This window comes from Lithobates pipiens, unplaced genomic scaffold (genome assembly GCF_037356315.1).
Source record: "Lithobates pipiens isolate NorthernLeopardFrog02 unplaced genomic scaffold, aLitPip1_a1.2 Scaffold_18, whole genome shotgun sequence".
Taxonomy (NCBI): domain Eukaryota; kingdom Metazoa; phylum Chordata; class Amphibia; order Anura; family Ranidae; genus Lithobates; species Lithobates pipiens.
In genome coordinates this window covers 295690965-295704584 of record NW_027507758.1, presented here as the reverse complement: position 1 = coordinate 295704584, position 13620 = coordinate 295690965, and the positions used below count along the sequence as shown (strand labels likewise).

Genomic DNA, 13620 nt, shown 5'->3' with positions numbered 1-13620 from the left:
TCTGAGTAGACCAGCTGTTTGAATGGCCAGGCTGCAAGGACGCAGGACACACAGGCGTGGCACAGCTCTTCCAATGGCTCGGCATGCAATCCACTGACAGCGCAGTGCATTTGAGCCAGTGACGCCACACACTGGCTGCTACAAAAACTTAAAGATCTCCTAAATGATGTACGTTTAGGAGATACCTGCAAGTACAGTAGATAAGCCAGATTATAGACTTAACGGCAGGAAGAAAAAAAAAAAAAAAAAAAAAAAACTTTACTAATGCTTTAAGATACGTTTTTTTTTTCTTGCATCTCCCAGCTCTAGACATAATAATAAAGACAACTAAATTATTTTAGTCTCATACTTTTATTTCAAAAATTTCAGCAAGTCATATAAATGTGTTTTATACTTGTATAAAGTAATTTCCCCATATAATATAAAGTCTTGTGCAAGCATTGACATACATGTGTAGAGATTACACATTAAGAAAAGCTGAAAACACAGTGGTAGAGATTAGCACAGTAATGGAACACAAATGAGGATATACAGGGGAGGAGAAGATTCAGGGTTAGTGCTAGTTAGCTGCCAAAATTGATTCTACATACATATGAGTAAGACAATTCCAATGACTCGTGACAAGTGTTTCTTAGCTAAAAACAGAATTCACATGAGCGAAATCACTGTCAAGGTTAAAGGAGCCTTTACAGAAGAAAAAAAAAAAAAAAAAAAAAGAAGGCAACTAAAGTGTGATTCTGTTACAATCAATCAGTAATTAGTGAAACAAAATCTTTATCCTCAGTAGAAACAGTACTTCCTCCAGGTCCTCGGCAATAAAATGCAAAAGTGATTATAGCAGTTATTTAAATATGACTAATTAACACTGGCAAAAATGACTACCAAGCAGTTTGAAGGATCTCCAATGCAAATTTAGTCAGCCTATAAGGCTGACACTTTTTACTGTCAGAAGCTATAGAATCTCCATTGCCTACAAAAATGTGCTTTTCCTGGAAGACCTGTAAACAACTGAATACAACTCAGCTAACATTGCTGTCATTCCTTGGACCATGAACTGCTCTTCTATATGCAAGTCAAAATAAGTAAGCAATTGTGAACACAGGGCTCTGATCACAGTTCAAATTCAGTATCTCAAAAGGAATAAAGTAGTGTCAAAGACATCTTGTGTGCAACATGGACCTATCTGGATTTGGTTCACAGCACAGAAAAACACATACTGAAGGCAGAATAAAGCAGAGTCCAGTCTGTCCTTGCTGTCATAGAGCATTTGAGTTTGAGAGAACTGATTTATGCGCTTTAATAAAAACAAAAATTGGACTCTGAAATAAGAAGCAGCAAATTAAAAAAAGAAAGGTTAGTTTGTTACATGTATTAACAGATTGTAACATGCAGAGGATATAATGAATAAAACCATGTTGGACAGTCACAAGAATTTGAAGTTTGATCCTTTTGCTAAGCATTTCTTATTTTAGATGGTGTGTAGTTCTTGTCTATATGTTCATCTTGAAGAAACATGTGAAGGCATCGTTCATTCTGTGCCAAAGGGTGTCCAGCAACTCTGGAAGTTAAACGGAAGTAAACAATATTTAAGCAGACAGCAAAAGACATAGCCTCAATACTTTATACATTTTAAAAAAAATAATTGTGATTGGATGGGATGTTATGATGTCACGTCCAGCCCAGCAGATTGTAAACACTGCTGTGTACTCGACTGAAAAGGCTGAGAGGTTTTTTTTTTTATCTTGATCTTTCCTACCTAGAGTAGAGATGTGGGGTCTCAGACTCCACCTCTCCATAAAAAGGGCCTGTCATGCCCTATTCCTATTACAAGGGATGTTTACAGTACTTGTAACAGGAATAAATTAGATTAAAAAAATAAAAATAAAAGTTGAAAGCACCCGTCCCCGCACACAGAAGCGAATGCATATTTACATCGCACCCACACCACATGTGAGGTATCGCCGTGAACATTAGAGCGAGAGCAACAATTCTAGCCCAAGACCTCCTCTAACTCTAAACTGGTAACTCGTAAACATTTTTAAAGTTTTGTCTATGGAGATTTTTAAGTACCAAAGGTTGGCGCCATGCCACTGATGTGTGCAATTTTAACATGTGAAACGTTTGCCATCTATTTTTTTTAAGTCATGAAACCGTTTTTCCCCCCCCCCAAAAATAAAAAAAGGAGTTTGAAAGATTTCTGCACAAATACCATGTGGCATAAAAAGTTGCATTATTTTAAATCACTAGGGTCTCCGCTAAAGAAAAATACACGTACGTACGTACGTGCGTGCGTGTTCTGTGGTATTGAGTATTTTCTAGCAAAAAAATTATGGGTTTTACATGTAGGAGAGGAGTGTCAGAATAGGCCGGTATGGAAGTGGGTAAAGTAGAAGTCCACCCTAAAACTAAAATCCCTGCATCTACAGACATTCACAAACACTAACCTATCTAAACATGTAAAGAAGAAATCACTATACATACCTTTTCTGCAGCCGAACTGACCCCATGCTTTGCTGTGTAGGCAGCTGCAGAGGACACGTCCGGCAACGTAAGCCCCATAGTAACTCTTTAGGCGACGTCACTCCCCATTCATTTCACAGCTGTTGTCGGCTGTGCCCTCTGCAGAGCTTCCGCCACTGGAGACCGGGTCGGATCAGCTTCAGAAAAGGTATGAATACCGATTTCTTCTTTACAGGGCTAGATAGGTTAGTCTTAGCCCTTGCACACACGGTCGGACATTCCGACCACAAAATCCATCAGATTTTTTCCGAAATTGGTGTTGCCTACACACGGTCAGACAAAGTTGTCGGAAAATCCGATTGTTCAGAACGCAATGACATTCGTTGGTTATGACGGGACTACGTTCAGGCTAGTAGCCAATAGCTTTGGTCTGGTAATTTGATCTGAGCACGCGTGGCACTTTATCCGATCAGAATTCTCTACAAACGATCGGACAAAGTCCGATCAGATTGTGTTGTCGGAAAATTTTATATCCAGCTCTAAAACTTTGTTGGTCGGACATTCCGACGGAAAAATTCTGACGGAGCCCACACACGGTCGAATTATCTGACAACACGGTCCAATCGGACATTTTCCGTCGAAATGTCCGACCGTGTGTACAAGGGCTTAGAATGTGGATGTCTGTAGATGCAAGGATTTTAGTTTTAGGGTGGACTTACACTTTAACACAAGGGGTGATTCAAAGCTAGACCTCTATGCACCGTTTTAAAATGAGAAATTTCAGAGATTCCATACTTTTATATAATGCCAAAATCAGAAGAAAAAACATTTTTTTAAAACGTGCCAAACATGAAGCGCTTGCACATGAAAGCAACTAGCAAGTTTAGTATCAAATACATTTCAGCACATCAAACCTTGTACTACAAGACTGCAATCAAAGTAAACGATCATCCCAGAATTGTGAACTGCATTGTTTCAGCAGCAGGGCACACGTCGATCCCGGTATTAGCTATGGCATACCATGTAACTGTCTGTTTCAGCACCATCAATTTCAAAGGCAATCTGCATAAATTAGCTATACACAACAAATAGAAGGTCAACAATAAGGAGGACTTGTTTTAACTCATTCAGTATAAGGTGTTTCACAATGCAATCTGTTTATATATTACAGGATAATTTTCCTGGCAATTGAAAAGGATCACACTCACTTGTTTATAAATTGTTCAAGTCCTTGCTTTCTTTCCTCTATGAAAGAGTCATCAAAGATGCCTTCATCTCCTCTGAAAGGAAGCTGTCTAAAAAGAGCTTTTCCAGGTAAGGGGGGCACCACAACCTGAATGATACACAGGGGGGAAAAAAAAAAAAGGTGGTTACCTACTATCTTTTTAGAATGATCATGTTTTAAGCCAAACTTATCTTATGCAAGTGTAACACTGACGTTAAAGTAAACGCAATGATGTACCTTCTGAACGACGGTTTACAGTGTTAGAATTCAGTGCACAACCCTGAACACAGACACTTGGGAGTCCAGGGCCCCTCATCTGTCCCTGTGCATAAGTAAATGCTTGGATGTAGAGAAACCAGTCTACAGCCACACCCTGTCATTGATGTGTATAGGTCAGTTCTGGGGGCCCATGTAAATGAGACCTTATACAGGGGTTAGACAAAAATATAGAAACACTACAGGATTTTCAGGTGTGAAAGCATCAGGTTTCACGTTGAAAAGGAAAGTAACGCAACATTCTTTTGCTTCCGCTGTGTAGGAAGGTAGGAAGCCTCACTTTGTGTTGCTATCGGTGCAAGTAGTGAAATGACCAGAGTCATGTCAGAGCTTATAGAGTTTCAAAAGAGGGCAAATTGTTGGTGCCCACTTAGCTGGTGCAGAGAAGTTGCCAATTTGTGGTGTCGCGAGGTACTGTATCAAAGGTTATGACGGCATATACAGTTTCTAGGAAAACATTATCCGATAGCACGGTTGACATGGTCAACTGACCGAAAGAGACAAAAAGCATATTGCACAGGATTGTGACCTGGAATAAGAAAACAACTACTGCAAAGGTGACTGCAGAGCTCAATCTCTGTCTTCCAAAGCCCATGTCCACAAAAACTGTGCAGAGTGAACTCCATGAGCGAGCTAAAATTGCCAAACCACTAGTGACGGATATTAATGCTCAGAAGAGGAGAGAGTGGTGCAACACCAATAAAACGTGGACTATAGATCACTAGAAGACCATTATATGGTCCAACAACCGGATGTGTTTACATGTGGTGAACACCATCCCAAGCTTACGACCAGGGTTGGCTTGTGCCAACAGTAAAGCATGGTGGCAGCGCAATCATGGTTAGGGCAGCCATATCTTGGTATTCACCTTGGAAAAGTAGGAGTCACTGCCAGCTACTACATACAAATTGTGGCCAACCATGTGCACCCCATGGCACAGACATGGTTTCCCAAAGATAGCACCATTTACTAAGATCATAATGCTCTTATTTACACAGCTGGTGTTGTCAATTCGTGGAAGATGAAGTCTCGCACCTTCCCTGGGCACCGCACCTCATATCATAGCCACTATGGTCAACTTTGGAGAACAAGGTTCAGGCTGGTTTTCTGCCCCCCAGCATCTCAGAGAACTAGAACAATTTTTTCATGAAGAACGGTATCAAATTCCATTATCCTCCAAAAGGCAGCCCAACCATCAATGCCAAGCAGGGGTGCCCACTGTCGCCGCTATTATTTAACCTAGCGATTGAACCTCTATCTAGATTGCTTAATTCGCGGGGTGGGATCAGTGGTCTACCAATAGGTCAACACACAATGCGATCCGCTCTATTTGCGGACGACATCCTGTTGTTCACCACTGACCCCATCTCCGACTTTGCTAAGTTACAGGGCATCTTTGCCACTCTTCAAAGCTGCTCAGGTTTTCGAATTAATTTTGACAAGAGTGAGATATTATCCCTGAATCCCAGACTGTCCCACAAATGGACGCATCAGTCCCCATTCACCATAGCCAAACACCACATCACGTACCTAGGCATACGCATAGGGAGAGAACCGACCTCATTGTATGGGTTGAATTAGCCCCCCCCCTTATTTCGAAGATTGTACAGGAATTAGATCTATGGACAGCCCTGCCTATATCGCTCTTCGGGAGATGCCATTTGTTTAAAATGATATCCTTTGCTAGACTACTATACCCCATGCAGACCATACCCCTTCTGCTAAAACACGTAGATGTCCAGAAAATATACAAGGCACTATCAGCCTTTCTGTGGTCTCGTAAGAGAGCACGTATAGCTCTCCATAAATTATGCCTCCCGAAGACAGAGGGCGGTGCTGGGGTGCCCAACATTGGCTTTTATAACCTTGCATGCCTACTACGTCAGGGTCTGGACTGGATCTCAGGCAACTCTAGATATTGCAATGTACGACTAGAAGGAGCTATGGCTTCTCCATACTCGCTGGCAGCAATTCTTCATTCCCATTTACACGCATTGCCACCTCATCTTAAATCTAATTTGCTGGTCAGAGACACTGTCATTGCCCGGAGAGAAACCCGCAAACTACTGGGTTTACCGGCCACCATCTCGAGTCATCTTCCTATACAAGGGAATCCCATGTTTATCCCGTCCACTCTACACGCAATCTATGGGCAATGGAAAGTAAAAGGTCTCACGTCCACAAAAGCTTTCTATCAATCTGACTCTCGCAAATTTAAATAGTTTGAAGTCTTATCTCAAGAATTTTCACTCTCACCGACCCATCTCTTTTACTATGGTCAGCTGATCGCCTACTTGAGCTCCCAATGCGGTCCGCAGACGGACCCTTTCCAGCAGTCTTTCATAGACACCGTATTGAACTCGGGGGAATATTCGATAACCAACCTCTATTCTTATCCAACACCAAACTGACAAATACCATCTCACCCCATTCCAGAAATGGGCAACCCTTCTACGAGATGAAGCTATTCCTGACAAAATATTGGATGGATACAGGCGAATAAGGAAACTCACGCTTTCTGAAACATGGCGCGAAACACAATTTAGGATACTTCACAGAGCCTACTACCCCGCGTACGTAGATAGAAATAATGGTAACTTGAAAATATGTCCATGGTGCTCTGTGCCTCACCCCACGCTACTCCATCGACTATGGGACTGTCCTGCCATTGAAAGCTACTGGGACGCAGTAACTACCTACGTTGGCTCGATATCTCACCAACAGATTCCGAAGGATATTGTGCTTTGCCTTTTTGGCTATGTTCCTCAAACCCCACCGTCGGGATGTCAAAGCTGGACCCCAGTTTCTCAATGGGCTCAGCTGGCCCTTCTTGTTGCTCGCAGGACCATTATGCAATCCTGGATTTCCAAGACACCACCTACACTACCCATGTTACAAAAGGCTATTGAATCGCTCTTCTACCTGGAGAGATTGGATACCATTACCAGGAATCCTAAACCTACCCACCACTTTTTTGCGAGGTGGCGTAAATATATGGAGGCCACACTGACACACTCTGACATTCAGATGGCCATGCAACCGTTTCGCTTCACGGAATGGTATCTTCACCACAACCTAACTGGATCTCTGGGTAGACTTAAACTACTTTCCCGTGGGGATCCGGCTAACTTTAAGCCTCCTTGACAACATGGACCTTTAACTGTGCTATTTTTTCTCTCCATTCGTCTCACCCACTATAGAAGATAATCACCCAAGGGCTACGAAGTAGAATTGTTTAGCTGGTATACTTAGGCCGTTTGAATTTTTAGGACCCTTTCAGGTCCGAGTAACACAATACAAGAGGTCTACTAGTACTCTGTTTGCTGTTAATTGTGCAGAAATATGTATCTGTAAAACTATACGGCTATGTTTTGTGATTTTTGTTTGTAAAACCAAATAAACATTAAAAAAAAAATAAAAATAAGGCAGCCCAACACCATATTATGCAACAATTTTGTTCTTTTACCTGGTATTTCCATTATTTTGTCCAACCCCTGACCTAACATGCTACAGGGACATGATCTTGAGTAACATATGCGACTATATTCCAAAAATCATGTAATGTTCAAATTGAATACCGTAACAGTGAAATAATATCTATAAAACCTGTTCAGTAAATTAACACAAAATAGATATATTCAAGAGGAAATTAGCAACAGGTAGAAAGTCATGCAGGTTACAGTACTGTAATGCTCAAACATGTATACCCTTTGGATTAGGAGCCTGAGTTTTTTTAGTCCCCTAATTTAATGCAGAAGTACTTTTATTTGTTATTTCACAACGTGAAACAATCAAGGTAGCCTTATTAAATCCATTTGGATATCAAGCGCACATCACATGGAAGTAAAGATGAAACCTCAACAAAACTCAAACTAAATGGGTCTACCTGTAAACTCACCCACCTCTCATTGTCAACTCCAAGAAGAAAATTCCAAATTCCATTTTCAACATTATCACACTATTCTAATAAAGGTAATCTATAAAAGAACAACCTCCTCCCCTTCACACACCCAGCAGTTATCCTCAGCGCTTTAAAGTCAAATTTTTAGACAAGCTATTAATTTGGTCACATATATTTCCCTCTGGTGAGTGATTCTCCACTATTCAGCAAGACACAATGGGGGAGATTGACTAAAACTGGTGCATATAGAATCTGGTGCAGCTGTACATATTAACCGATCAGCTTCTAACCTAAGCTTTCTCAATTAACCTCTTCCTGCCCAAGGTACATCATATGACATTATTAACTTTGTGCGGATATATCTGAATGATGCCTGTAGCTACAAGCATCATTGCGATATCTGCTTTTTCAGACAGCGATTCCCTAGACCATAAGAACGGGCATAGCGGCTGTTCCCCTCTCACCACCCGTAAGAACGCTTAAGCGGCGGACTCCCTACCACCCTACAGTGCTTCTACTGACTCACCGCTTCCATTGGCAAGTCGGAGATGGGATCCGCCGGCCCTGGGTGGTGACCATAGAGATTTCCAGCAGACCAGATGGTTGCCGGAGTCTCTATGATCACTCGGAGGCCGGGTGCGATGTTGTTGCGTCACACCCGGCCTCTGCATTCAAACAAATGGTGCCGCGTCGGCTGGGAAAACGAGATTTAAAAAAAAAATTAATTATTTCAGGTTTTCCAGCCTAGAAGTGAGATGTGGGTCTTATGGACCCCATACCTCACTGTAAAGAGGACCAATCATGCCATATTCCAAAAAAAAATTAAAATAAATAAAATTACATTTAACCACTCAAGGGCCGCCTCATGTCGATATACATCGGCAAAATGGCATGGCTGGGCACAAGCACGTTGCACTTTAAGAGCCCAGCCGTGGGTCACACTCGCAACCCGGTCCTGAGGTCTGTGACCGTGGGACCTGATTGCTGCCTGTGTCCCGCGATCGGGTCACAGAGCTGAAGAACGGGGAGAGGTACGTTTAAACAAACCTCTCCCCCTGCTTCCTAGTGAGCTTGTCACTGATCGTCTGTTCCCCGTAAAAAAAAAAAAAAAAAAAAAAAAAAAAAAATTACTCACACTGATAAACAAATCAATCACAAACCCCTACACTGCCCCCTTCGCTGCCAGTGACATTTTAACAGTAATCAATGCATTTTAAGTAACACACCCCTAGGAACACTTAACCCCTACACTGCCACCCACTGGTTAACGACTTCACTGCCAGTGTCATTTACACAGGAATCACATGCATCTATATAGCAGTGATTGCTGTATAAATGACAATGGTCCCAAAAATTGGTCAAAAATGTCCGATGTGTCCGCCATAATGTTGCAGTCACAATAAAAATCGCTGATCGCCGCCATTACTAGTAAAAAAAAATTATTAATAAAAATACCATAAAACTATCCCCTATTTTGTAGACGCTATAACTTTTGCGCAAACCAATCAATAAAATGCTTATTGCGGTTTTTTGTTTTTACCAGAAATATGTAGAAGAATACGTATCGGCCTAAACTGAGGAAAATTTTTTTTTATAAATATATTTTTTGGGGATATTTATTATAGCAAAAAGTAAAAAATATTGATTTTTTTTTCAAAATTGTTGCTCTATTTTTGTTTATAGCGCAAAAAATAAAAACCGCAGAGGTGATCAAATACCACCAAAAGAAAGCTCTATTTGTGGGGAAAAAAGGATGCAAATTTTGTTTGGGAGTCAAGTCGCACGACCACGCAATTATCAATTAATGCGACAGTGCCGAATCGCAAAACGGGGCCTGGTCCTTTAGCTACAAAATGGTCCGGGCTTAAGTGGTTAAAGCGTCCCTGTGTGCTTGCACGTAGAAGCGAACACATACGCAAGCCCCGCCCACACATGAAATCGGTGTTCAACCCACACATGTGAGGTATCGCTGCGAATGTTAGTGCGAAAGCAATAATTCTAGCCCTAGACCTCCTGTAACTCAAAACATGTAACCAGAAAAAAACGTCGCCTATGGGGATCTTTAAGTATAGTTTGGCGCCATTCCACGAGCGTGTGCAATTTTAAAGCGTGGCATGTTAAGTAACTCAGCATAACTTCATCTCTCACATTATGCAAAAAAATTGGCCCAACTTTAATGTTTTTTTTTTTTTTTAAAAGCATGAAACTTTTTTCCTCTAAATAAAACTTGTTCGAAATGTTGCTGCGCAAAACCACGCCAAATAAAAATTTGCAACAACCACCATTGCATTCTCTAGGATCTTTGCTTAAAACACAGATATTCCCAGGGTGACAAATTCCTTTTACTGCTGCTGTAATCACCACGTCGGATGTCACAAGTTGGCTGGTTAGGACAAGGATCCAACTTCAATTATATTCAATGGGCTGAAGCAGGACCAAAGTCAGACCAATATAGTTCAAAAACCTTTTTCAAAGTCGGATCAATTAAGACAGCTCTCATTGGGAATCATTGGTTTATACACATCATGCGACATGTGCTCCCAGTCGGAGCGTATGTCGTACCAGTGTGAATCCGGCCTAAAACCTGGATGAGGATTGGTTATTATGCACAGCTGCATCAGACTGTGTGCACCAGCTTTTTTAATTCTCCCCCAGCCTGTCACTATTTATATATGTTATTTGTTCCACTACCTTGTTTCTATCCTTAAATCCTTCAAAGGAGCCTCTCAACCAGGGTCCTGTGGAATCCAAGGGTTCCTACAATGGCTGCTAGGGGTTCCTTGAGCAATGAGCAAATGTATGCCTTATGCCTCTCAAAAACGTATACCAATGATTTTTTTTCTAGGGAGTATAAAAAGGGTCTTTCCTACATGGTGAGTCTCATGGCAGTGTGGTCCACAGACAGCATTACAAGGTGGAACTTTTATTTTGCTGGTGGATGCCTGACCACTTGTCTCTCTCTCCCTCCCTCCCTCCCCAGCATCATTGGAAACAAGGGGGTCGCCTGCATTCTGGCGTTTGGTACCAATCAGGTTGAAAGGTCTATTTAACATCACTGGACATGGTTCTTGAATATATAATCCACCTTTAATTTAACTTTGACCCTTGATTTGAATTTTATGGGGGGTTCCAGCTATAGCCCATCATTGGATTATATATGTATGTTACCCTATTACATACTAGGGATCTTTTGGAATGCATAAGAGGACCCTTACATGTTCGCCTGCTAGGCCGTATCAGTATGTAGATTTCCCACCATGTTATAGAATGTTTTACCCCATTTATTATGGTTCTGAAGAGGCTACGCAGTTAGTGAAACATGTTGACGTATTAAGGTGAAAAAAAAAAAAAAAAAAAATTTACAACCCCTTTAAAGTTCGTTTTATGGCAGCATTTTTTCCAGTTTCCTTTTTGCCATCAGATCTGTCCTTTTAAGGCATTTAAAAAAAAATTGGAAACCGCCAATGGCTGCAGGGTGCCAAGTCATGTGAACAGTGGTTGGTCGAATTTCTGAATGAGTTTCCGTGCCAGGAACTCATGAACACTTAATGCATCCTGTCGTGGTAGAGAATCCATTTGTCAGGCCAGAGGTTCGGTCTTTTCCTACAGATTGCTGTAAAATTTTCAGAATTTCCAAGTTACCATCTTGGTTGACTGGTGTTCTACCATGTTTTATGATCTGATAGTGAACTATTGCCTTGTGATAAAACCAAAAAAATAAAACAGCATTGCTTTGAACTGAGAACAAGACATGCTCGTTTTCTTTGGGCGAGGTGAATTCTTTGTTTCCCACTGCATGCTCTGGCTTTTGTTTCCATATCATACTGGAAACACCATGTTTCATCACTGGTAATATCCCTTTCAAACACCTCTGCCTTTTTTAATACATTGTATGAAATTTGGGGGTTAATTACTGAAGGCAAATCCACTTTGCACTACAAGTGCACTTGAAATTGCACTGAAAGTGCACTTGGAAGTGCAGTCACTGTAGATCCGAGGGGGACACGCAACGAAAATAAAAAACAGCATTTTAGCTTGCACATGATTGGATGATAAAATCAGCAGAGCCTCCCCTCATTTCAGATCTACCCCTTAGATTTACAGCGACTGCACTTCCAAGTGCACTTTCAAAGCAATTTCAAGTGCAATTTGCACTTATAGTGCAAAGTGGATTTGTCTTTCGTAAATAACCCCCATTTTTCTTCCCGATCTTCTGACAAGATTCAAGGAACCATCTTCGCAGAAATCTCTCTCATTCCTAAATCTGCTGCACGGTTTCCCTGTTAATGTTCAATTCTTTTGCCATCATTCGCACACTCAATCTTTGATCTGAGCGTACAAAGATTCGTACTCTACACATTTGCATCTGTCCTTTGCATTTTTGGCTGCCCACTTCTTGCCTCATCAGTCACCCTCTTGCCCCACCTTTAACCACCTATGCTATTCAAAAACAGTTGATTTCTTCATGGGATGTTCACCATAAGCCTGTTGCAAAAGAGCTAAAGTTTCATTCACACTTTTGCCAATTTTTCACGCAAAATGTAATGTTAAGCCACTGCTCCAGATTACTGCCATCATACAGTCTCATTTTCCAACAGCACGTACACACGTATTATTTCTTCTACTACCCTGTAAAGACTTAATCAACTGGGCGAGTGTATGTTAGAACATCAGGACACGCTCGAGTGCAAATGGCTGCTAGACTCAACACCATAGTGCTACATTTTGCAGGCATGCCAGGAATTAAATTGTCTCACACGATTAGCTAAATTTAGGAAAAATTTGTATTGTTATGTTTGTCTCAGTAAATGAGGCTGCCAACATAAGCTACAAAAAACATTACATTATAGCTAGCATAACCGCGGTTTCCTCTTCAACAGCGGCAGATTCACTTTTAATCAGGGGCGAGAGAGGGCCTGGTCTCCACCGCTTACCGGGGCTGCCGGTAATGGCGGATAAGATCAGGTCCTCTCCTCCCACAGGCTGAATACCGAGTGAAGGAAAGATGGGCCCCGCTCGGCTCCACATCATTGGATGGCAGAAACAACGTCAAACGTCACTTCTGTCCAATTGTCTTAAAGGGGAAATTTTTTATAATCTATTTTCTTTTTTGCATTTTAGTGTAAGGCTGCTTTCACAGAGGAGCTTTATAGGCGCTATAGTGCTAAACATAGCGCTCGTAAAGAGCCTCTCTCACACTCCAGTGTGAAAACCCTTGCTTTCACACTGGAGCAGTGGACTTGCAGGACGGTAAAAAAAGAAGTCCTGCAAGCAGCATCTTTGCAGTGCTGTAGGAGCGGTGTATACAGTGCTTCTAAAGCACCCCTGCCCATTGAAATCAATAGGCAGCACCAACGAACCCTTCTAACCCTTTTTCGGCCTCTAGCGGGGGTTAAAATGCGCCGCTAAAACGACGGTAAAGTGTAGCTAAAAATAGCGTCACTTTACTGACGACACTACCATTGCCTCAAGTGTGAAAGCAGCCCAAGGCCCTTTTCACGCTGAGGCGCTTCTAAACAGCCAGTAAAACACTGAGCACTTTTGGAGAGCTTTTCAGGCGCTTTTGAAGAACTTTCCATTCATTTCAATGGAGAGGGGAGTTTTTTCAATGCCCTGCCAGCACACTGCCCCAGTATGAAAGCATGCATTGGTTTTAATGGAAAAAGGGGTTTCGTGAGCCTTTCAGGCACTTTTTTTTAGCGTGAAAGCGCCTGAAGAGCGCCTCCGTGTGCAAGGGGTCTTAATGTTAGATCTGAGG

At 41.7% G+C, this 13620-nt stretch overlaps 1 protein-coding gene across 1 annotated transcript in view; it reads right to left on the bottom strand.

Annotated features, from left to right (window-relative positions):
- Positions 1 to 332: 332 nt before the first annotated feature.
- The window catches only part of SNX3 (sorting nexin 3), a 59722-nt gene continuing 46434 nt past the window's right edge, over positions 333 to 13620 (bottom strand). Inside the window, exons 3-4 of the mRNA XM_077487152.1 lie at positions 3669 to 3793; positions 333 to 1558 (exon numbers count right to left, since the gene is read on the bottom strand). Of these exons, the coding sequence (XP_077343278.1) occupies positions 1453 to 1558; positions 3669 to 3793 (231 nt within the window). The 3' untranslated portion in view covers positions 333 to 1452. The remainder of the gene's footprint in view (positions 1559 to 3668; positions 3794 to 13620) is intronic.